Source organism: Hemiscyllium ocellatum (genome assembly GCF_020745735.1).
Source record: "Hemiscyllium ocellatum isolate sHemOce1 chromosome 27 unlocalized genomic scaffold, sHemOce1.pat.X.cur. SUPER_27_unloc_3, whole genome shotgun sequence".
Lineage (NCBI taxonomy): Eukaryota > Metazoa > Chordata > Chondrichthyes > Orectolobiformes > Hemiscylliidae > Hemiscyllium > Hemiscyllium ocellatum.
Window position 1 is genome coordinate 1,883,267 of NW_026867498.1, and position 24,855 is coordinate 1,908,121.

Here is a 24,855-nt window from a genome sequence, read left to right on the forward strand (position 1 = left end):
ACACACTCACTCAGTTGCTGTCTCACAAACGAAATACTTCATTGTAACTTCTTTTGCTCCCAGTAAGGGCAACCCATCTTGGAAAGCTGCTCTGAAAGTCAACCAGACTTCTGCATTCACCAGAGACAATTCCAGGATAACAGCACAGAAACAGACCCTCCAGCCAAACACGTCCGTGCTGACCAAATATCCGAAATTAACCTTGTCTCATTTGCCCAGATATCCCTCTAATCTCTCCCTATTCATGTACCCATCAAGATGGGTTTTAAATGTTGTACCTGTTCCATCCTCCACCACTTCCTCTGGCAGTGGTTCCATACATGCACCACCCTCTGTGTGAAAATGTTGTCCCTCATGTCCCTTTCCCCACTCACCTAAAATCTATGCCACTTTAGTTCTGGACTCTCCTACCCTGGGGAAAGACCTTGCCCCTTATAAAGGTTAACCCTCAGCGTCCGATGTGCAGAAAGTGAGACCTGCAGATGCTGGAATCAGAGTCTAAAAGTGTGGGGCTGAACAAGCACAGCAGAACAGGCAGTATCGGAGGAGTGGGAGAGTCGACATTTCAGGCCTGAGCCCTTCATCAGGAATGATGCATGGATGTACAAAGGGGCCTCAGCGTCCTTCTCCACCAGTCATCAGACAGATGCACAAGCAATCAGCAAGGCAAGTGGTATATTCGGAAGATGAACTGGGATTAGCAGTGGGGATGTCATCCTGCAGTTAGTGGGTCATTGAATATATCCAAGGCTGAGTTCATTTGTTTTTTGAACAACAGTGTGTGGATTTTTATGTTGTGTGGATGAGGTGATTTTTTTTGTTGACAGTGGTTTATGTGTTGGATGCAGGTACAATAACCACGTTTAAAGTGGAAGGCAAGAAAGTTTTAAGACCACGACAGAACAGTTAGTTAGACAGCACAGAAACGGACCCTTCAGCCCTACTATTCCATGCTGACTATGTTTCAGTGCCACTTGCCAATGTTTGGCCCATATCCCCCCACACCTTCCCTATTCATGTACTTATCCAAATGTCTTTTAAAGGTTGCATCTGTACGTGCATCCACCACTTCCTCTGGACATTCATTCCATACATGAACCACTCTCTGTTTATGAAAACCTTTTCCAGATTCTGTCCACTTCGTGGATTCATTTCCCTTTCCGTTCGGTTGGTGCAAGTCAAAAATTGAAGCCCAGAATGAGAAAAAAAGAAAAAGGTGTTGAGAAGAGAGCGGTGTACTGGCGGAGTAAGGAGGTTGCAGTCTGGAACAAACTCAATCTTCATTCAGAGAGAGGAGCAGCACCTTCCGAAGCTCGTGTTCCAGCTTCTGCATTCAGACAGTAGGAAGGCTCTGATTGGCAGGAGGACCTATATCCTTCCGGTCCTCCAGGGCTTCCGATTGGCCCACCAAAAGAAAGTCGCGATGCGTGCAGCGAGGAGCACGCGCAGTATGCTCTCTGGTGATGCTGCTGTTACTGACAGAATTTGTGTCCAAGTGCCAAGAGAAGTAAAAAAAGAGGAGATCCACCCTTTCTTCCCCCCTGTGATATTTACCTTTCCTACACGCCCCATGTCTTTATAAGTCGAAATAAGGTCACCAGTCAACTTGTGGTCGTCGATAGGGCGACCAGAAGTGTACTCAGTACTCTACACGTGGTCTCACCAATATCCTGTACAACCTCAACGTGATGTCCCAACTCCTACACTGAACGGTGTGAACAATGAAGGCAAGTGTGCCAAACGCCCCCTTCACCACCCTGTCCAGCAATGATGCAACTTTCAAAGAACTATGTCCCCGATTTGGAGATGCCGGTGTTGGACTGGGGTGTACGAAGTTAAAATTCACACCACCATTGTCCCCCCCAGTCTTTCTCTCACCCCACCCTTTGCCCCCCATCCCCCGAGTCTTTTTCTCCTCGTACCATGAAATTGGTTCCGACTGTTGTCGTGGATAAAATGTAGAGAACGACCAGGAGACGCAGAGAGTTCTTCAAGAAGCAGGTCGTTTATTTGCAAACAAAAAGACCGTGACACTCGAAAAGCAGATTCTCGAATGCCCACAAACCTCAGGGTCTGTGGTTTTAAAATATCTTTTTTTTAATCATGTTTGTGTTAGCTTATCAGCATGTCCAACTATATTTATCAACGTACCTCAGCCGAGCTACACAATAAGCCAGTGATGTTAGTTCCTATTATCTCTTTCGTTGTACATTCTACTTCATGTTATTCCAATGTCTCAGAGATTTAATGTCAGCTTTTGCAAAAATGGTCTTTCATTCTAGACCCAACTTAATATTTTCCTCATGTCATGATTAGATATTTATTGTCAGTAGTTTCAAGCAGGCTGACTCTACTCACTAACAATTAGATATTTAATGTCATGTCCCAAATATTTATTGTCCCAATAATGATAGTTAGCAGATGAGGCTAACTTTACTGACTGTGTTATCTCATCTTGCCATAGTGACCTTTCAGTCTCAACCTTACTCTGCTAATTGGTGTAAGAGTGTTCCACGATCCTTTGCAACTGTAGTGGACAGCGAAGAGAGTTACCTCAGATTACAACAGGATCTGGACCAGATGGGCCAATGGGCTGAGAAGTGGCAGATGGAGTTTAATTCAGATAAATGCGAGGTACTGCATTTTGGGAAAGCAAATCTTAGCAGGACTTGTACACTTGATGGTGAGGTCCTAGGGAGTGTAGCTGAACAAAGAGACCTTGGAGTGCAGGTTCATAGCTCCTTGAAAGTGGAGTCACAGGTAGATAAGATAGTGAAGAAGACGTTTGGTATGCTTTCCTTTATTGGTCAGAGTATTGAGTACAGTAGTTGGGAGGTCATGTTGCGGTTGTACAGGACATTGGTTAGGCCACTGTTGGAATATTGCATGCAATTCTGGTCTCCTTCCTATCGGAAAGATGTTGTGAAACGTGAAAGGGTTCTGAAAAGATTTACAAGGATGTTGCCAGTGTTGGAGGACTTCAGCTATAGGGACAGGCTGGGGCTGATTCCCTGGTGTGTCAGAGACTTGGGTGGGGGGGGTGACGTTATAGAGGTTTACAAAATTATGAGGGGCATGGATAGGATAAATAGGCAAAGTCTTTTCCCTGGGGAGTCCAGAACTAGAGGGCATAGGTTTAGGATGAGAGGGGAAAAATATTAAAGAGACCTAAGGGGCAACATTTTCATGCAGAGGGTGGTACATGTATGGAATGAGCTGCCAGAGGAAGTGGTGGAGGTTGGTACAATTGCAACATTTAAGAGGCATTTGGATGGGTATATGAATACGAAGAGTTTGGAGGGATATGGGCCGGGTGCTGGCAAGTGAGACGAGATTGGGTTGGGATATCTGGTCGGCATGGACAGCTTGGACCGAAGGGTGTGTTTCCATGCTGTACATCTCTCTATGACTCTATGAACCGGAAATGGTCTCCATGCTCTAACACTTCCCATGCTTTCATGCCCTTTATTTTCCATACTATCTAAAAATAGAGTCACAGAGCTGTAGAGCACAGAAACAAACCCTTCAGTCTATCCCGACCAGATGCCAGCATGTCGCCTCTTATCCCTCTGAATCTTTCCTATTCATATCCCCATCCAGATGATGTAATTGTACCAGCCTCCACCACGTCATCTGACAGTTCATTCCATACACATACCCCCTCTGTGCGAAAGGTTTGCCCCTTAGGACCCTCAGAAATCTTTCCCCTCTCACCCTAAACCTATGCCCTCCAGTTCTGGTCTCGGTGCCTTGCCCCCACAACAAGGGGAAACGACACACAAAAGTTGAGCAGCCAGACAAAATGCAAAAGGAATAAAATATCGAGCCGCAAGGAAAAAAAAATTGTGGCTCTATCTTTTTTCCCCTGTTGGCATTTGGACACTTAAAATCTGTCAGGAACACCAACATCCCCATAGAGCATACTGCGCATGTTTGCCGGTGTCAGCAACGCAGTGCGCATGCTTACCAGTGTCAGCAAAACACTGAGCATGCTCATCGCTGTATGCAAGAATGGCGCGAAACCTTCTTTTGATTGACCAATAGGCAACCTTGGAGGACCGGAAGGGGCCTGGTCCTCCTGCCAATCAGAGGCAGCCCATTGTGTGAATGCGGAAGTCGGACTCAAGCTGCAGCTCCTGTTCCTCTCTGTCTGAATAAAGATAGAGCTTTACCCAGACTGCACATTCCTTCCTCTGTCCCAGATCTGTGAGTACGGTACTATTTTGCTCCCATTCCATGTCTTTTTTCATTCTGGGGTTCAGTTGTTGACTTGCAGCAACTGAAAGAAAAGAGAGTGAATCCGGAAGGGGACAGACTCTGGAAACACTGGTCCAGGTCTGTGTCTCAATTTGCAAAATAGACAGGAGGTGGAGAAGTCGACGTTTCAGGTGTAACCCTTCCTCGGGGCTGGGGCTGGGGCTGGCTGGAGAAGCTGCAGATGAAGGGGGTTGGAGTGAAGTGGAGATAGGTCAAGACAGGTAGAGGCTACGACCTGGTTGGTCAATGGGAGGAATGCATGTGGTTGCTGGCAAAGAACAAGGAGGGAGGTTTTTATGAAATTGGAAAACTCAATGTTGAGTCCTTCAGGCTGTAGGCTGCAGGCTGCCTGGAAGATGAGGTGTGGTCCCTTCAATTTGCAGTTAGGTTCGTTGTGGCAATGGAGGAGGCCAAAGATGGTCATGTCAGAAAAGGGAATTGTAATGGGTGGTGACTGGGAGGTCTGGTCGGCTCTGTGGACCCAGCTGTGATGCTCAGTGAACCGTTCCCCAAGTTTGCGCTCGCTCTCCCCGATATAGAGAGGACCACAATTGGCAAACACAGAACCACGATATGAAATTATAGCTTTGGCTGTGGCAAAGAAAAACAGAAAGGAGGTGCATTGTTTAAATGGAGATGTATTTGAATGTGGAGAAAGTGAGAACTGCAGATGCTGGAGATCAGGCTCAAACATTGTGGTACTGGAAGAGCACGGTAGGTTAGGCAGCATCTTAGGAGCAGGAGTGTTGACGTTTTGGGCACGAGCCCTTCATCTAGATTGATGTGTGGATGGGCAAAGAGGCCTCAGTGTCCTCCTACTCCAGTCACTGCCAGTTGTCAGACAGATGTAGGAAGCAATCGGCAAGGCACGCGTTATATTAGCAAGAGGAATTGAGTTCACAAGTGGGATGTCTTCCTGCAGTTAGGGTGTCATTGAGTATATTCAAGGCTGAGTTAATCTGATTTTTGAACAAAGAAGTGATGTTTGTGGGGGAAGGCGAGAACATGGTTTAAGACCAGTATAGAATGGTTCCAGAGTCATACAGCACAGAAACAGACCCTTTAGTCCAACCTGTCATAGAGATATACAACATGGAAACAGACCCTTTGGTCCAACTCATCCATGGTGGGACCAACAATCTGGTCCCACCTGTCAGCACCTGGACCACATCCCTCAAAATCCTTCCCATTCATATACCCATCCAGATGCCTTTTAAATATTGCAATTGTACTAACCTCCACCTCTGACAGCTCATTCCAAACATGTACCACCCTCGGTGTGAAAAGGTTGCTCCTCAGATCTCTTCTGTATCTTTCTCCCCTCACCCTAAACCTATGCCCTCTAGTTCTGGACCCACCCCCTCCTGGGAAAAGACCTTGGCTATTTATCCTATTCATGCCCTTCATAATTTTGTAAACCTCTATAAAGGTTACTCCTTAGTCTCCAACGCTCCAGGGAAAACAGCCCTAGCCTCCAAATAGAACAAATCCTCCAACCCTGGCAACATCCTTGTAAATTTTTCTGAACCCTTTCAAGTTTCACAACATCTTACTGATAGTAAGGAAACCAGAATTGCACACAATATTCCAAATGTGGCCTAACCAATGTCCTGTACAGCCACAACATAACTTCCCAAATCCTATACTCAGAGGATTGGGAAAGTTTTCAAAACCTACAAAAGACAACTGGGAAAGAATGGAGGACAAACGAAACCTGCGAGGGTCAGCTTGGAGGCATCAAGGTCTCAGGACAGGGGGTGGGGATGATCCCAGCTATGGGCCACATGCCAGCAAATGGGACTAGATTAATTTAGGATATCTGGTCAGTACAATTGTGTTGGACAGAAGGGTCTGCTTCTGTGCTATGTATCTCTATAACTCTGGCATTTGCCAGAGTCAGGAGGTTGACTTTCTCTCTACTTTCAATGTTAATGCCTTGACGTCTCATTTTGCTCCCACCTTCCTGGGGTCGTTAACTGTTTTGTCTCTGGTCCTTCCTAAAGAAGCTGCGTGGCAGGTTCACCCTGAATTGACACTTTATTTTTGCTTCCCAAAATCAGACCTGCTCACTCTCAGCAGTATTCCAGTGTTGTGAAAGATATTAGCTTTCAGGTGGAGGTATCCAAAGTTCAGAGAGACGGCAGTCTTGATGTTTTTGCTTTTCTGTCCCTGTAAGATCCTGAATCAGCAGCTTCAGGAGAATTAGTTCGAGCCGAGTGAGAACAGAGGGGGAGAGAGAGTGGGATGTGCTTTCAATTTTGTGGAATAACAAAAGAAAAGAATATTCCACAGAAAGTAGAATTGCTTGTTCTGAATTTCTACCCTGCACTAATGACCTTTGTAATCTCTTTTTACAGAGCACAGTAGCGCCTCGACAAACGAACAAACCCGTTCACGTACAAATCGGTTTACGAACAGGATTGTACGAAAATTTTGCTTCAACGTACATACGAAATTCAAGATACGAACAGAAAAGCTCTCGGGCCCCGCGTGATCTCATTCAGTTCGTCTTTGGCGTGTGCGCTGTGAACAGCCGTCCAACCATTCTTACGCTATCCGAACAATGGGAAAAGGACTCAGCAGCGATCCAGGTTTGTTCCAAATATTGCGTCGGTTGCATGACGTTGTGGTATGTTGCTATTAATTCTGTGTCTTATGATCCTGCAGCACAGCTCCTCGCAGAAGGAGCAGCGCGACAGAAGCTAGTGCTTCCAAATACACCTGGGGGGCGGGGTTTACCAGGAGGGGCGGGGTTTAGCCTGGGGGCGGGTTTTAGCGGGAGGGCGGTGCTCATGGGCGGGGCGTGTCTCGGGAGAGGGTCGCGCGCTAGTGGGCGGGACGAGGCTCAGCGGGCGATGCGGCGCGTTGAGCCTGGAGCCGCGCGGTTGCTCGTGGGGGAAGGTGGCATGGTTTTGATTCACGCGGGGACCAAGGGAAGGGGTGGGTTTTCGTGCGCGACGGGAAAAGAGGTGTGGTTCCAAGAGGCGGGTCTTTGTCTCGAAGGGGCAGGGTTTACGAGTTGCGTTCGAAAGGGGCGAGGTTTTACGTGCTGCATCCGGAAAGGGCGGGGTTTACTGTCAGCGTTCGGAAGGGGCGGGTATTAGGAGATTTGTTCGGAAGGGGCGGGGTTTACGGGCTGCCTTCGGAAGGGGCGGGGTTTATGAGCTGCGTTCGTGAGGGGCGAGGTTCACTGCGTTCGGAAGGGGCGGGGTTTTCGAGCTTTGTTCGGAAGGGGCGGGGTTTACGTGTCGCATTGGCGCCGGAGGGGGCGGGGCCGAGGCCGTCCCGAAGACGGAAGTGTGTCCGCGGCCTATTGCCTCCGCTGGAGTCTCGGCTGCAGCAAGTAAGGTCAAACTTTATCAATATTTCCTTTTACAGAGTTTGTATTTAATAACCAGTAATGGCTACTCAATATCATCATAAAGTCCCAAAATGCCATTCATTACAATCCAGAGCAGATAAGCACTAAGAGTTAATTTTCTACGGGATTCAACAGCCTCAGCACTAAAATGGTCTCACAAGGGAACGGCTGTGAATGTTATCACTTGGTGTCCTGTTCACACAGATTCACCGATGCTGAGGCAAACCTTCTTAATTGCCTTACAGCATCCTGTTATCACTTGGTGAGCCCAGGTGTCCCTATCTTTAAGTTCTCTCCTCTTTCTGAGCCTTCCTGCCTGTTTATTTTCTAGTGCAGTAAATGTGTTCAATAATTCAGCATTACATTTTAGTCTAAATGTTTAATGACAAGTTTTAAGGCTGTAGACTTTATCACCCAGATGCCCACACCCTCATTCCTCCCTTTGATTGCACCGCGATCACTGAAAGAGAAGGCTAGTCCAAACGAATGCCCTTCAAGGTGGTCCAGCCATCAACATCCTGTAGAGCGGCACCACCATCTTCACGGCTCATCTGGTCATATTTATCATCGCCATCGACACATGTGGGTGAGCCATCGGATCACAAAAGGAGCATCTTCTGGGGCAAGTCTATATCACTAAGGGACCTCATAAGCCGAGCAATTAAATACCTAACAATACCAATACCGACAAACATAAATATCTAAATTGATATGTCAATTGTACCATCAGCCCGACCTGCAGTTTCCCCAACTGGTCCCTTCAGTCATTCTGTCAAGGAATACCTGGATGTCTTCTTGTATCTTAGTAATATTGCCAGTTAGATCGGGAATGCCCATAGTGCATTTACCTTGGACAGTGGTGCAGACCTCACCCTCCTGGGCGAGTATATTGTCTAGGCCATACCGATTCTGCATAGAGTAAAGACACAGGTCTGATAATCCCAGGTTACTCTGTTCCAGCGCCTCTTTAGTCTTATTTCCTCGAATGGTCAGGCCACAAATAAGGGAATTGCGGTTCTTTTGACTTGTCACCCCTGCTGATCCTTCCAACCTCAGGGTATTCTGGATTCCCCAGCCTATTGGGTGTCCTGTATTGTCACCCAGTCCATTGGGATCCTTCCAGTCGGAGTAAAGTTGGCTGAGACCGACCGCTGCATTCTCCTCAGATGGAGGTTCCATCGACTTGTCCACTGACCAGGACAAGGTACTGTTGTGGGAACAAGGGCTCCGATATTGATGCTATGAGGGACATCTTTGCCATCCATGACAAGGAAATTGGTAGCTTTACCTCAGCTGAAGAAATAATAGTCTGATTTGGGGTAGATTAGGGAGAGTTTGTCAAAATAGGTTACTGAAATGTTACAGCAGGGGGTCTGGTCAGATATACAGGAGCAAAGGGTCGATGTTTTGCAAGAGGATTCGCTTGAGCGCTGTAAAAAATGGGCCAAGTGATTCGAGCACCCGCACTGTATAGGAGACAATGGTCCTCAGAATGCTGTTCCCATTGGGCTCTCCCTTAGCTCTATTGTACGTGGTCTTGGTGACAATATCAGATTCTGAAAAGAGAAAAGGCCTATAAATGCGCAAGGGAAGGGTTCCGTTCCAGGTTCATGTACCGCATAAGGCCTGCTGTACCCCAGCCAGTGTTACTCCAGCTGGTTGTATACACAGACCGGAGGTATTGGAACGTGATATTTCACTTCGCAGGGTCGGCAGCAGGAAGACTGACGAATAGTACGGAATCGGGGACTGGGGACTGGGCAAGTAAGTCATCTCCTGATCGAGAGGAGTAACATACTCCTGCCTCTGGGGTGAAGAGCGTTCTGTGGGCCTGTATAAATTAAAGTTGTTTGCGCATTGTGGAGTTTCCCCTATCAAGCTTCCCTTTTCTCGAGTCGGCCCGTACTGCAAAAAGGGATGGTGTTCCCAGGCATCCTTATAATAACGGGGTTGACCATTTTTATCCTCACTAGGCTTGCGTCTGCAGGTAAAATCAAAAAACCATGGTAACGACATGGTAACTCCCACTGATTTCTACTGTCCAGATGGACCATCTGGTCTTTCTGATGTAAGAGTCCATTGCAATAATCAATCTTCATCACGTCCCACACGTCAAAGGCGTCTGGTCCGGTGCACTGGACGACATCTCCTCAGCATGGGTGGTGGATAATCTCTGATCATTCCTGGTCACATCCATACTTAGTGGCTTTCCCCATCAGGATGTTGTATGTGATCAGAAAGGTGAGGAGATAGGCGATCCCCCCCCATGTCCCTCCTCTTAGTTCAAGTATCTGTAATAAGATTAACATTAGAACAACAGCAAAATTCAAAAACCCAACTGGACAGTGTTCCACTCCTTTTGTTGGGATTCCAGTATTCTCTCCTCCTCTTCCCCACTTTTGATTGGTGCGGTCAATCAATTTACAATGGTGCAGTTGGACCCAAGCTGAGTGCCCAGCGACTTTGACCACCGTAGGGATGGGAAGTAAAACCTGGAAGGGGCCATCCCAACAAGGTTGGAGACCTTTGCAAGTCCAGGTCTTGACGAGCACCAACGAACCAGGCTCTACCCGTGACGAGGCTGAAAGGGAGGGAACATCGCTGTAGGCCGCACGCTCCTGGGAGTGATAGGCACGCATAACACTAGTTAAAGCAAGAACATAACCAACCATTTCTTCGGTCATGTGGTGGAGGTGGACTGAGAAGGGAGCCGAATCGTTCCAAGGGGTACGGAGGGGGTGACCAGAGAGATTCTCAGCTGAAGACAGTCGTATCTTGCCCACAGACATGGATCCCATCTGGAATGAGGCCACAGGGATTAGCATAACCAGGAGATGCCAGACTCAGCCATTAATTTGGCAAGTTTAGTCTTGACTCTGGTTAAAACATTCACCAAGGCCGGCCCCCTGAGGATGATAAGCACCATGCAGTTGCCGACAAATACAAAGCTGGGAACAGAGTTCTCCGTTAATATTACCTACAAAGTGTGGTCCATTGTCCGAGCTAATGCACGCAGGTATACTGAAGGAATTATTTCCTTAAACAGAATCTTCACCACAGACTCAGCAGTAGCGTTAGGAAGAGGGTAGGCTTCAATCCACTTAGAAAAGACATCAACAATAAGCAAAACATATTTATAGCAACTCAACTCATTTCTACAACTCAATGAAGTCCAGTTGAAGTGTCTCCAAGGGACCCTCCAACAAGGGAGTTCTCGTAGAGATACTTGAATTAAGAGGTGGGGGATCGCCTACCCACTGACCTGTATGATCACGTACAACATCCTGATCGGGAAAGCCACTGACTGAGTATCGATGCGATCTGGAACGATCTGAGATTATCCTGATGTCATCTGGTGCACCAGACCAGACACTTTCAACGTGGAGTCGCTTGAGCGATGGCGTGAGCTGCCAGAGGAAGTGGTGGGTGCTGGTACGATGATATGTTAAAAGGCTCCTGGACGGGCATCTGAATATGAAGGGTTCAGATGGGTCAGGGCCAAGTGATGGCAAATGCAACTGGAGTCATCGAGATGTACAGCACAGAAACAGACCCTTCGGTCCAACTCGTCCTTGCTGACAAGATAGCCAACCCAATTTAGTCCCAGCTGCCAGCACCCGGCCCATATAGGGGCCAAGTGATGGCAAACGTGACTAGATTAATTTCAGATATCTGGGCAGGTTGGGCCAAAGGGTCTGTTTCCGTGCTGTGAGATTCTAATTCAGTGAAAGCAGAAGTGTGGTTGTGAAGGCTGGACTTTCAGGGCATGTTTTGCCCTGACTGGGAGCAGAAGAGTTTGACTGAAGTGTGTCGGTGTTAATGCCTTGATGTCTCATTTTGCTCCCACCTTCCCGGGGTCATTAACCATTTTGTGTCTGATCCTTCCTCAAGAAGCTGCATTGCAGGTTCACCCTGAATTGGCACTTTGTTTTGCTTCCCAAAATCAGACCTGCTCACTCTCAGCAGGATCCCAGTGTTGTGAAAGATATTAACTTTCAGGTGGAGGCATCCAAAATTCAGAGAGATGTCAGTATTTATGTTTTTGCCTTTTCTGTCCCTGTAAGATCCTGAATCAGCACCTTCAGGGGAATTAGTTAGAGCGGAGTGAGAACAGAGGGGAAGGGAGAGTGGGATGGTGCTTTCAATTTTGTGGAACAGCAAATGAATATTCCACAGAAAGTAGAATTGCTTGTTCTGAATTTCTACCCTGCACTGATAGTGATGACTTTTGTAATCTCTTTTTGCAGAGTATTTGAAAATCTGAAGACTGAAGTTTCAAAATCAACGGATAAAGGGCTTATGCCCGCAACATTGACTCTCCTGCTCCTCGGACGCTGCCTGACCTGCTGCGCTTTTCCAGCGCCACATTTTTTGACTGACTGTCCAGCGTCAGCAGTCCTCACTTTGATGTCAATGTCTGACAGTCACTCAATCCATCGGGACAGCAGCTGTTTTTGACTGTGATTTCTGTGAGAGGGATCAACGCTTTTTGGTTCCTGTTTGAGGACATTTTCAGCATCAGTGGGACTGGATCCCACTGTTGGAGCGCACTGTGTGTGGAGCCTGAAACAGTTATACGGCCTGGGAAGGGGATTTCACGGCAGGGAGGGGTTCTACACGTGTTTGTGTGCAGCTGAAGCTGTGGCCATGGAGAAATCTGAGGAATCCTGCCGCGTGGAGAAACCGTGGAAGTGTGGGGACTGTGGGAAAGGCTTCCGTTTCCTGTCTGCCCTGGAGATTCATCGGCGCAGTCACACCGGGGAGAGGCCATTCCCCTGCACTGACTGCGGGGAGGCCTTCAGGTATTCCTCCCACCTGCTGGCCCACCAGCGGGGCCACATGGGGGAGAGGCTCTTCAGTTGCCCTGAGTGCGGGAAGGCCTTCAGCAATTCCTCCGCCCTGCTGACCCACCGGCATGTCCACACGGGGGAGAGGCCATTCACCTGCTCTCAGTGCGGGAAGGGCTTCACCTGTTCCTCCAACCTCCTGACCCACCAGCGGGTCCACACTGGGGAGAGGCCCTTCAGCTGCCCAGAGTGCGGAAAGGCCTTTACCCAGGCCTCCATCCTGCTGAGGCACCAGCTTGTCCACACCGGGGAAAGGCCCTTCAGCTGCCCTGAGTGTAGGAAGGCCTTCAGCGATTCCACCACCCTGCGGAGTCACCGTCACGTCCACACCGGGGAGAGGCCGTTCACCTGCTCTCAGTGTGGGAAGGGCTTCATCTGCTCCTCCAACCTGCGGAGACACCAGCGTGTCCACACGGGGGAGAGACCGTACACCTGCCCTCAGTGCGGGAAGGGCCTCACCTGCTCCTCCAACCTGCGGAGACACCAGCGGATCCACACGGGGAGAGGCTGTTCACCTGCTCTCAGTGCGGGCAGGGCTTCAGGTATTCCTCCGACCTGCTGACCCACCGGAGGGTCCATACCGGGGAGAGGCCGTTCACCTGCGCTCAGTGCGGGAAGGGCTTCACTTGCTCCTCCCACCTGCTGAACCACCGCGGGTCCACGCGGGGGAGAGACCGCACACCTGCTCTCAGTGCGGGAAGGCCTTTACCCAGGTCTCCACCCTGCTGAGGCACCAGCGTGTCCACACCAGGGAGAGGCCCTTCAGCTGCCCCGGAAGTGGGAAGGCCTTCAGCACTTCCTCCGCCCTGCTGACCCACCGGCGGATCCACACCGGGGAGAGGCCGTACATCTGCTCTCAGTGCGGGAAGGGCTTCACCTGCTCCTCCCACCTGCGGAGCATCAGCGAGTTCACGTGCCATCGCAGGGGGATTGAAGGAGTGACGGCCGAGTGCCATTATCGATTGGAATATCAACCCAGTTCCGGGGACTCCCGGGTTTGAATCCCGCCACGACAGATGGCAGAATTGGTATTCGGTCAGAAATGTGGAGTTTGGAATCTAACAATGAGATCATTTCAGGGAGGGGGTGGTAGGGGGAGAAAGCCCCCATCTGATTCCCTCTCTCCCTTGTTAGGGAAGGGAACGGCCATTGTGGGAAAGGATACACTCAGTCGTTCCAGCTGCAATCTTTACCCGGTCTGGCCTACACGTGACTCCAGACCCACAGCAGTCTGGTTGACTCTACACTGCCCTCCCCCCACTGGCAAAAGAGCGGAGAGAAACTTAGTTGGAGACAGGGTATGGGTTGAAATTGCTGAGTGAGGCAATACTTCCTCCGGGTTACGGCTGTACCAAGGATCCAATTACAAAGGGACAACTTGGTGCTGACCAATAGTAAAGACAGTGAGGGGGGTGGGGATGGGGCCAGGGGAGGTGTGGTGTGTGCACTTTCACCTTGAGCTGTTCAAAAAGCAACTACTTTTTCTCTGCCTTTTTGCTGGGGGGATCTGAAGCTGTAACAAAGTTGGGTTGCAATAAAGGTTACCTGAACTTACCACTGGGCTCAGACTCTCATTGAAAGCTTTGAGCTCCAAGAGGTTTTTGTTTTAAAGCTGCTCATTTCTTTCAGCCTCCTGCACTAAGTTTAGAACATAGAACAATCCAGCACAGAACAGGCCCTTCGGCCCTTGATGTTGCGCCGACCTGTGAACTATTCTCAGCTCGTTCCCCTACACTATCCCAAAATCATCCATGCACTTATCTAAGGATTGTTTAAATCTCCCTAATGTGGCTGAGTTGACTACCTTAGCAGGTAGGGCATTCCACGCCCATACCACTCTTGTGTAAAGACCTTGCCTCTGACATCTGTCTTAAAGCTATCACTCCTCAATTTGTAGTTATACCCTCTCTTGAATAAGGGCACAACATTTGCAATCCTCTAGTCCTCAGGTACTAAACCCGTAGACAATGACGACTCAAATATCAAAGCCAAAGGCTCTGCTATCTCCTCCCTAGCTTCCCAGAGAATCCTCGGATAAATCCCATCCAGCCCAGGGACTTGTCTACTTTCACTCCTTCTCGAATTGATAACACCTGTGTGGAACTAACCTCGATCCTATCGAGTCTAATATCTCGTGCCTCATTCTTTTCCTGAGTGAAAACTGATGAGAAATGTTCATGTAGCACCTCTCCGATCTCTACAGTGTCCACACTCCACTTCCTGCTTCTGTCTTTGACTGGCCCTATTCCTACCCTAATCAACCTTTTATTCCTCACATGCCTATGGGAAGCTTTAGGGTTCTCCTTTATTCTATTTGCCTAAGACTGTTCGTGTCCTCTCTTTGCTCTTCTTAACTCTCTCTTTAAATCCTTCCTCGGTGATCTGTAATTCTCTATTGCCTCATCTGTACCATCTTGCCTCATCAACACATAAGCCTCATGGAACAGCATCATAAGACACAGAACTTATATCAAAAGATCAGTGTCATGCAACTGATAGAATATATTGAACAAACTTAGATATTCTTCATCTCTTAGAATGGGTGCAGGCTTTGGTTCATTAATATGTAACAATGTTCTTGAGATGACTTAAGGTTTTATTAAAAAAAAGGCATCTCCGCTCAGACAATGCATTAAAGGTGTGAGATTTGAGTCTGCCAGTATTCCAATCTTGAATCAGACTGGTTCTGTTTCCAAAGTCGGAATTTGTAAAATATTACATGGATTGACTGCCTGCAGATTGTGCGCTTTTGAACAAAATTGACTGTATCTGCAAATATAATTCTGCCAATACAATTTCACCCCAAAGAGTACTGTGTGTGTGTGTGCATGAGAGAGTGAGAGTGTGTGCATGTGAGTTTGTCTGTGAGTGTGCACAGAAGTGTGTTGTGCATGCTTGGGAAAGTGAGAGTGTGATGGAGTATGATGCTGTGAGTGTGAGAGAGTGTTGAGGGGTGTCTGTCTGTCTGTCTGCGAGATAGAGTATGTGTGTGAGAGAGAAGCTTAATAAAAGCAAGGGGTTGCATTTTTGCTAAAACAAGGACTTGAACAGATAATGGTTGGGCCATGAGTCATGTAAGAGAACAGATAGACATGGAGGTGGGGGGAGTCGGTGTTCAGGTACATAGTTCTTTGCAAGTTGCATCACTGCTCGACAGAGTGGTTAAGGTGGCATTTTGCAACATTGCCTTCATTGTTCACACCATTGAGGAGAGGGGTTGGGACATCATGTTGAGGTTGTACAGGATGTTGGTGAGGCCACTTTCAGAGTACTGAGTACAGTTCTGGTGGCCCTGTAATAGGAAGAATACGATTAATGAGGGTTTAATAAAGATTTACCAGGATGTTGTAACGACTGGAGGGTTTGAGTTATAAGGAGAGGCTGGGACTTTATTCACTGGAGCACAGGAGGTTGGGGGTTGACCTCATTGAGATTGATAAAATCATGAGGAGTGGAGGGAAGGTGAATAGAAAATGGCTCTTGCTTAGCGTAGGGGAACTCAAAACTAGGGGACTTTTTTTAAATATGAGGAAAGAGATTTAAAAGGAAGTGGAGGGGCAACGATTTGAAAGAGGGTGATTTACATGTGGAATGAACTTGCTGAAGATGTGGTAGATGCAGGTACAGTGACAACATTGAAACAGCATTTGGATGGGTACATGAATAGAAAGGTTTAGAGGGATATGAGCCAAATGCAGGCAAGTGGGACTGGTTTAGTTTGGAATCGTGGTGGGCATGGACGAATTGGACCGAAGTGTCTGTTTCTGGGCTGCATACCTCTATTGAAACCGGTAGAATTCTGAAAGGGGCTTGACAGGATAGATGCAGATAAAATGCCTCTTGGTGGGGAGGGTCTCGAATTCCGACAATGTGGGAGTGGGCCATTCAACCCATCTATTTCATTCTGGCCCTCTGAACAGTATCCCACCCATACCCAACCCCTTACTCCGTATTTCCCATGGCCAATCCACCCTAACCTGTACATCCCTGGTCACTATGGGTAACTTAGCACGGCCAATTCTCCCTAACCTACACTCTAATCTAAACTCGTCAGGCGCCTGGGTGGTGGAGTTCTACTGGTCGTGGGGCGGCCCCTGTGTCAACTATGGGGCCACCTGGAAGGTACTGGGCCCGGGACATGAAAGGTGAGGCGGGGAGGGGGGAAGGAATGTGGGGCCTGTCCTATCATAGTGACATTTTACACTCACTTTCCATCTGCTTTTACTGGCGCTTGTGCTGTTTACCCCTCACTGTGTTTTTTAATCCTTGTGCTGTTTACCCCTCACTGTTTTGATTAATCCTTGTGCTGTTCCTTGTGACAGTGCAGGGAGGAGAAGATGAAACGATGGATAGATCAGCCATGATCTTAATGAATGATGGAGCAGGCTCACTTGTAGCAACTGGAGTGAATCCAGAGAGGGAGCAGACTTTGCGACCTCAGGTATGTGTCTGGGTGACCCGGGTGAGGAGAGACAGAAGTTCAGGTTGGGACTGTTTTCCGTAGCTTGCCAGAGTCTGAGGAGTGACCTTATACACTTTTATATCATCATGAGGGGCATGGATAGGGTAAATAGACGTGGTATTTTCCTTTGGATGGGGCAGTCCAGAACTAGAGGGTAATAAGTTTAGGATCGAGCGTGTGGTGCTGCAGCAAGTCAGGCAGCATCCGAGGAGCAGGAAAATTGACGTTTCGGGGAAACTCCCTTCAGGGAAGTGTGTGTGTGTGTGAGTTTGTGTATAAGATTGTGCGCTGTGAGTGTGTATTTACATGTGTGCCTGCTTGATAAAGTGAGATTGTGATGGAGTATGAACCTGCGAGAGGGTGTGTGTTGAGGGGGTGGTGTATGTGTATGTCTGAGAGAGAGCGCGTGTGTGTCTGAGAGAGGTATGGATATAAGTGAGGGTTGCATTTTGCTAAAACAAAGGAGGGCAAGACTTGAACAGGTAATGGTAGGGCCCTGGGTCATGTTGTAGAACAGAGACCTGGAGGTGTTCAGGTTCATTGTTCTTGAAAGTTACATCACTGGTAGACAGGGGTGAAGAAGGTGTTCAGCACACTTGCCTTCATTGTTCACATGCTGAGTACAGGAGTTGGGACATCATGTTGGAGATGCACACAGAAAGTACATTACTCAGAGGGTGATAGGTGCCTGGAACGCATTGCCAGCAGAGGAGGGGACGGTAGATTCATACAAGGTGCATCTGAGCAGTAGGACAGTCAAAGTTTCAGGGACAAGCCCTTCATCAGGAATTAGTAAGAGGAATTGAGTTTAGAAATGGGGATGTCATCCTGCAGTTAGGGGGTCATTTGAATAAATTCAAGGCTGAGTTAATCTGATCTTTGAACAAGAAAGAAGTGGATGTTTATGGAGGAAGGCAAGAAAATGGTTTTAAGACCAGTTTAGAACAGTTCCAGAGTCAGACAACACAGAAACAGACCCTTCAGTCCAACTAAACCGTGCTGACTGTGTTCACAAACTAAACTAGTCCCACCTGTGTGTATTTGGCCCATATCCCTCTGACCCTTTCCTATTCATGTCCTTATCCAAATGTCTTTTAAACCTTGTTACTGTACCTACATCCACCACCGTGTCTGGACATTGATTCCACACACAAACTACTCTCAAAAAAAAAGGCGCTACTCCAGTCTTTTGAAAATCTTTCTCCACTCCCCTTCCTCATTTGCTCCCTAATCTTGAAACCCCCATCCTAGGGAAAGGACACCTGCGGTTCACCTCATCTCCCCTCCTCAGGATTTTATGAACCTCTTTTAAGGTCACCTCTCAATCTCATGTGTTCCAGTGAAAAAAAGTCCCAGCCTATCCACCTAGCTGTAGGTATATTCATATCCAGTTATGAATTGTTCAATGCTGGTGCCGACTGGAAAGACCGAATGGCCTAGTCTTGCTCCCAACTCTCTCACTCTGTGTCCAGGACAACAAGAGGCCCTAAATCAGAGGAGCAGAAATTAGGCCATTCAGTCCATCAGGTCTAATCACCCCATTCAATCGTGGCTGCTCGGTTTCTCAACCCCATTCTCCCCGTAACCCTCGATCCCCTTGATACTCAAGAACCTATCTGTCTCAGTTTTAAATATCCCCAGTGACCTGGCCTCCACAGCCTTCTATGGAAATAGATTCCACAGATTCACCGCTCTCTGGCTGAAGAAGTTTCTCCTTTCTAAAAGGACTTCCCTTTACTCTAAGGCAGTGCCTCTGGTCTGAGTCTGTCCTACCAATGGAAACATCTTCACAATGTCCACTCTGTCTGGGCTGTTCAGGATTATGTATGTTTCATTTAGACCCGCCCACCCCCGACACCCACCACCCCTCCCGAGTGTGGGCCTATGAATCAGCATGAACCAGACCCTTCAGGATGAGGTACAGCAGGGATTAGGGTCAGTAAACTGAGAATGGAGGGAGAGTGTGTGGGATGGAGATTTTCAGCTTCTAGAGAATGAGAGAGAAAAGTGAGTTTGCTATAAATTAGAATTGATCGGATGGGCCAAAGTGTGGTAGATGGAATTAAATTTTGAGAAATGAGAGTTGTTGCATTTTGGTCAAGCAATCCAGGCAGGAGTGACACAGTTAAGGGGAGTGTTGGAGAACAAAGAGACCTTGGAGTGCAGGTTCCATAGTTCTTTGAAAGTAGAGTCTCAGGTAGACAGGATAGTGAATGAGGCATTTGGTAGGATGGCCTTTATTGGTCAGAGCATTGAGTAGATGAGTTGGGAGGTTATGTTGTGGCTGTCCAGGATGTTGGTTAAGGCAATTCTGGAATACTGCATTCAGTTCTGGTCTCCCTGCTGTAGGAAAGATGTTATGAAACTTTGAAAGGGGTCAGAAAAGATTGAGCTATAGGGAGAGGCTGAATAGGCCAGGGACATTTTCCATGGAGCATCAGAGGCTGAGGGGTAAACTTATGGACCTTTGTAATGGGCATGGATAGTGGGAGGAAACCTCAGGTCTTTTCCCCAGGGTAGGGGAGTCCAAGAAAACTAGAAGGCATATGTTTGAGGTGAGAACAGAATGATTTAACTGGGGTCTGAGGGGCAACCTTTTCACACAGAGGGTGGTGCATGTATGGCACGAACTGCTCGAGGAAGTGGTGGAGACTGGCACAATTACAACATTTAAAAGGCATGTGGTCTGTTCTCAGCTCTGCTGGATTTCTGCTGAAGCTTTGACACCCCCCGCCACCTCCCTTTCCACCTTCTGGGACAATAAAACATTCAGTCAATCAAGTCCCAACCCACAATCTCCCAGCCTGTGAACCATCCAGGCACAGTATAGTCACAGCAGGGAATCAAACAAGAAAAATGAAACAACATTAGAAATAAATAGGTGCTCGCGTTTAATGTTTATTCATTAGGAGGTAAACCAGAAATAGGGCTCTATTTGTATTTGCAGAATGATATTTGCAGATACATTGTATTTTGCTCAAAAAATACACAACCTGTAAGCAGTCAATCCATGTAATATTTTGTAAATTCCACTTTGGAAATAGAACCAGTCTGACTCAAGACTGGGACACAGACAGACTCTGACCTCACCTTTAATGCGTTGTCTGAACTGAGATGTCACATTTTGCGGTAAAACCTCGAGTTACCTTGATAAGGTGCCTTGCAGGAAGGTCTGGGATTTACATGTGAATGATAGCTGCAACCCAGTCTAAAAGATTAAAGACTTGACAATCCAGGTTTGTTCAATATATCATTTCGGTGGCAGGACGCTATAACGTTTTTCTATAAGTTGTGTCTTATGATCTTATTCTCCACAACCACCTGAAGGATCAGCGCTCTGAAAGCGAGTGCTTCCAAATAAACCTGTTGAACACTCACCTGGTGGTGTGATTTTTCACTTTGTCCAGGTTAGAATGGATTGACCGTGCCCAGAGATGTGCAGGTGAGGTGCGTTAATCAGGGAGTAAAAGTTGAGCAATAGGGGTAGGGGAATAGGTGTGGGTCTGTTACCCTTCAGAGGGTCGGTATGGATTTGTGGGGCTGAGTGGCCTGCTTTCACACTCTGGGGATTCTCTGAAGGGAAGGGATTGGCACAAACTCATTATCTTTTTTTTTGCTTCCCAAAATCAGACCTCCTCACCTCTCAGCAGTATCCCAATGTTGTGAAAGATATTAACTTTCAGGTGGAGTTATCCAAAATTCAGAGAGATGTCAGTCTTGACGTTTTTGCTTTTCTGCCCCTGGAAGATCCTGAATCAGCACCTTCAGGGGAATGAGTTAGATCAGAGTGAGAACAGAGGGGAAGAGAGAGTGGGATGGTGCTTTCAATTTTGTGGAATAACAAAAGAAAAGAACTTTCCGCAGAATTCCTTGTTCAGAATTCCTACCCTGCACTGACAGTGATGACTTTTGTAATCTCTTTTTACATTTCAGGATCTGAAGATGGAAGTTTCAAAATCAACAGATGAAGGCCTAATGCCCAAAACGTTGACTCTCCTGCTCCTCGGATGCTGCCTGACCTGCTGTGCTTTTCCAGCACTGCACTAACTGACTCTCCAGCATCTGCAGTCCTTACTTTGACGTCCATGTCTGACAATCATTCAATCCATCAGAACCGCAACAGTTTTCAACTATGATTCTGTGAGAAGGAGCAAAGCTTTTTGGTTCCTGTTTGGGTACGTTTTCAGCATCAGTGGGACTGGATGAGAGACCCTACCGTTGCAGTGCACTGAGTGAGGAGCGTGTAACAGCTATACGGTTTGGAAAGAGGAATTCACGGTGGAGAGAAGCCCCACATGCGTTTGTGTGGCGCTGAAGCTTCGGCCATGGAGAAACCCGGGGAATCCCGCCCTGTGGAGAAACCATGGAAGTGTGGCGACTGTGGGAAAGGCGTGTTTCCCGTCTGCCCTGGCGACTCATTGGCGCAGTCACACTGGGGAGAGGCCGTTCCTCTGCCGTGACTGTGGGAAGGACTTCAGCGATTCCTCCAACCTCCAGACCCACCAGTGGATCCACATGGGGAAGAGGCCCTTAAGGCAGGAAGGCCTTTACCCAGGCCGCCTCCTTGCTGACCTCCCAGCGGGATCACGTGGCATTGCAGGGGGATTGAAAGAAAGATGGCCGAGTGCCTTTACCAACTGGACTATCAACCCAGTTCCAGTGGCTCCTGAGTTCGATTCCCACCGCGACAGATGGTGGAATTGGAATTTGGTCAGAAATCTGGAGTTCAGAATCTAACGGTGAAACCATTGTCGGTGGGGTGGGGGTGGAAGAAAACCCCCATCTGATTCACTCAGTTCTTTTTTAGGGAAGACTTGAGCAGTTATTAGAGCAGTCGTCCCAGCTGCATCCTTTACCCGGTCTGGCCTACACGTGACTCCAGACCCACAGTAGTCTGGTTGACTCTACGCTGCTCATCCAACTTACTTGGATACAGGTTGAAATTGCTGAGTGAGGCAATACTTCCTCCAGGTTAAGGCTACACCAAGGATCCAATTACAAAGGGACAACTCAGTGGTGACCAATAATGGAGAAAGTGAGGGGTTGCACTTTGACCTTGAGCTGTTTTTTAAAATTTGCTACTTTTTCTACGCCTTTCTGCTGGGAGATTCTGAAGCTGTAACAAAGTTGGGTCACAATAAAGATTACCTGAACTTCACACTGAGCTCAGACTCTCAATGAGAGCTTTAAACTGCAACAGGTTTTTGGTTTAAAACTGCTGATTTCTTACAGGAGAAAGTGAGAACTGCAGATGCTGGAGATCAGGGTCAAGATTAGAGTGGTGCTGGCAAAGCACTGCAGGTCAGGCAGCGTCCGAGGAGCAGGAAAATCGACATTTCGGGTTTGCTCCAGACTGCAACCTCCTTACTCTGTCAACCATCTGTGAGTAAGGTACTCTCTTCACAACTCCTTTTCCATTTTTTTCATTCTGGACTTCAATTTATGACTTGCAGCAACTGAAAGGAAAGAGAATGAATCCATGGAATGGACAGAATCGGGAAAAGTTTGTTTATAAACAGTGTGTTTCATGTATTGAGTGAATGTAAAGAGGAAGTGGTGGATGCATGTTCAGATGCAACGTTTAAAAGACATGTGGATAAGTACATGAATAGGGAAGGTGTGGAGGTATATGGGCCAAACACTGGCAAGTGGCACTAGTTTAGTTTGAGAACATCGTCAGCATGGAATAGTTGGACTGAAGGGTCCGCTTCTGTGCTGTCTGACCGTAACTGTTCTGTCGTGGTCTTAAAACCATTTTCTTGCCTTCCACTTTAAATGTGGTTCCTGTACCTGCATCCAACACAAACCACAAAAAAAAACCCTCATGCACACAACATAAAAATCCACACTTTATTGTTCAAAAACTCAGATGAACTCAGCCTTGAATAAATTCAATGAGCCCCTAACTGCAGGAAGACATCCCCACTTCTAATCTCAGTCCAGCCTGCTAATATACCACTTGCCTTGCTGCACCTGTCTGACAACTGGCATTGACTGATGTAGAAGGATGCTGCTAATCAAAGCACTGATCACAGGCTGGTCTGGTTTCAGGACCTGATTGCTCTATCCTCTGTTGATCTCCCTGTTCCCACAGACTAAGATGTCGGTCTGTTCTCAGCTCTGCTGGATTTCTGCTAAGGTTTTGACCCCGCCTTTTATAACTTCTGGAATGATGATTGGATATTTCAAGACCCAAGCCACAATCTCCCAGCCTGTCAACTATCCTATTAGATGGTGTAGTCATAGCAGGGAATTAAACAAGAAAAATGAAGCAAAATCATAAATAAATAGGTGCACGTGCTTAATGTTTGTTCATGAGGAAGTAAACCAGAAATAGAGGTCTCCCAGGAATCTTACAGTGACCTACTTGAGGAATTCTGTCACCCTTACACCTATTAGGATCCAGCTATGAATTACAACAACATTTACACCAACAGAAATAAAGCATCGGTTATCAAATAGAGATAAACAGCACGGAAATAGACTGTTTCTCTATCTCATGCACACACGAGATAGATCATCCATGGGGGTGAGTTTGTCTTTGCAGCATGCTGTTTGCAAATACATTCTACTTTGCAAGGTTTGTGAAGGTTTGTAGCTCAGGTTGAGGTTTAGGGTGTAGGTTTGCTCACTGAACTGTAGGTTTGATATCCAGACGTTTCATTACCTGGCCAGGTAACATCATCAGTGGCGACTTCCAAATGAAGCGAAGCTGTTGTCTCCTGCTTTCGATTTATATGTTTGTCCTGGATAGGGTTCCTGGGGTTTGTGGTGATGTCATTTCCTGTTCATTTTCTGAGGGGTTGATAGATGGTACCTAGATCTGTGTGTGTGTTTAGGACGTTGTGGTTGGAGTGCCAGGCCTCTAGGAATTCTCTGGCATGTCTTTGCTCAGCCTGTCCCAGGATAGATGTTGTCCCAGTCGAAGTGGTGGTTTTTTTTCATCCGTATGTAGGGCTACGAGGGATAGAAGGTCGTGTCTTTTTGTGGCTAGTTGGTGTGCGTGTATCCTGGTGGCTAACTTTCTTCCTGTTTGTCCTACGTAGTGTTTGTGGCAGTCCCTGCAAACCCCCGGAGTATGGGTCTGGGTGGTATACGCTTCGATGGGTCGGGGTGGACTTGTTGGGCCGAAGGGCCCGTTTCCACGCTGTAAGTAATCTAATCTAATCTAATCTAAAAAGATTTAGAAGGATGTTGCCAAGACTGGAGGATTTGAGCTATAGGGAGAGACAGAACAGGCTGGGGCTGTTTTCCCTGGAGCGTCAGAGGCTGAGGGGTGACCTTATAGAGGTGTATAAAATCATGAGGGGCATGGATAGGATAGATAGACAAAGTCTTTTCCCTGGGATGGGAGAGTCCAGAACTAGAGGTCATAGGTTTAGGGTGAGAGGGGAAAGATATGAAAGAGACCTAAGGGGCAACCTTTTCATTTAGAGGGTGGTACGTGTATGGAATGAGCTGCCAGAGGAAGTGGTGGAGGCTGGTACAATTGCAACATTTAAAAGGCAACTGGGGGAATATGGGCCCCGTGCTGGCAGGTGGGACTAGATTGGGTTGGGATATCTGGTCGGCATATACGAGTTGTCCAGGTTCAGGTGGATTGACAGGACTAAAATACCCATAGTGCCCAGGGATGTGCAGGTTAGGTGCATTAGTCAGGGGTAAATGTTGAGCAATAGGGGTAAGGGGAATTGCGCGGTGGGTTACCCTTTGGAGGATCGGTGTGTAGTCTTTGGGTCGAGTGGCCTGCTTCCACACTGTGGGGAGTCTCTGAAGGGGAAGGGATTTTTGTAAACTGTGCAGGGCAATGCAGACGTAGTGCGGGGGCCTGCTGTTGGCCTTGCCCTGCCCCTTGCTCCTCCCCCTGTTGTTGAGCTGTCTAAAAAACAGCTACTCTTTCTCTGCCCTTTTGCTGGGGGCATCTGAAG

At 47.6% G+C, this 24,855-nt stretch overlaps 1 protein-coding gene across 1 annotated transcript in view; it reads left to right on the forward strand.

Annotated features, from left to right (window-relative positions):
- The window catches only part of LOC132808007 (zinc finger protein 585A-like), a 102,999-nt gene extending 80,943 nt beyond the window's left edge, over positions 1 to 22,056 (forward strand). The window contains exons 4-5 of the mRNA XM_060821896.1: positions 12,107 to 13,007; positions 20,861 to 22,056. Coding sequence (XP_060677879.1) covers positions 12,107 to 13,007; positions 20,861 to 20,895 — 936 coding nt within the window. The 3' untranslated portion in view covers positions 20,896 to 22,056. The remainder of the gene's footprint in view (positions 1 to 12,106; positions 13,008 to 20,860) is intronic.
- Positions 22,057 to 24,855: the final 2,799 nt, after the last annotated feature.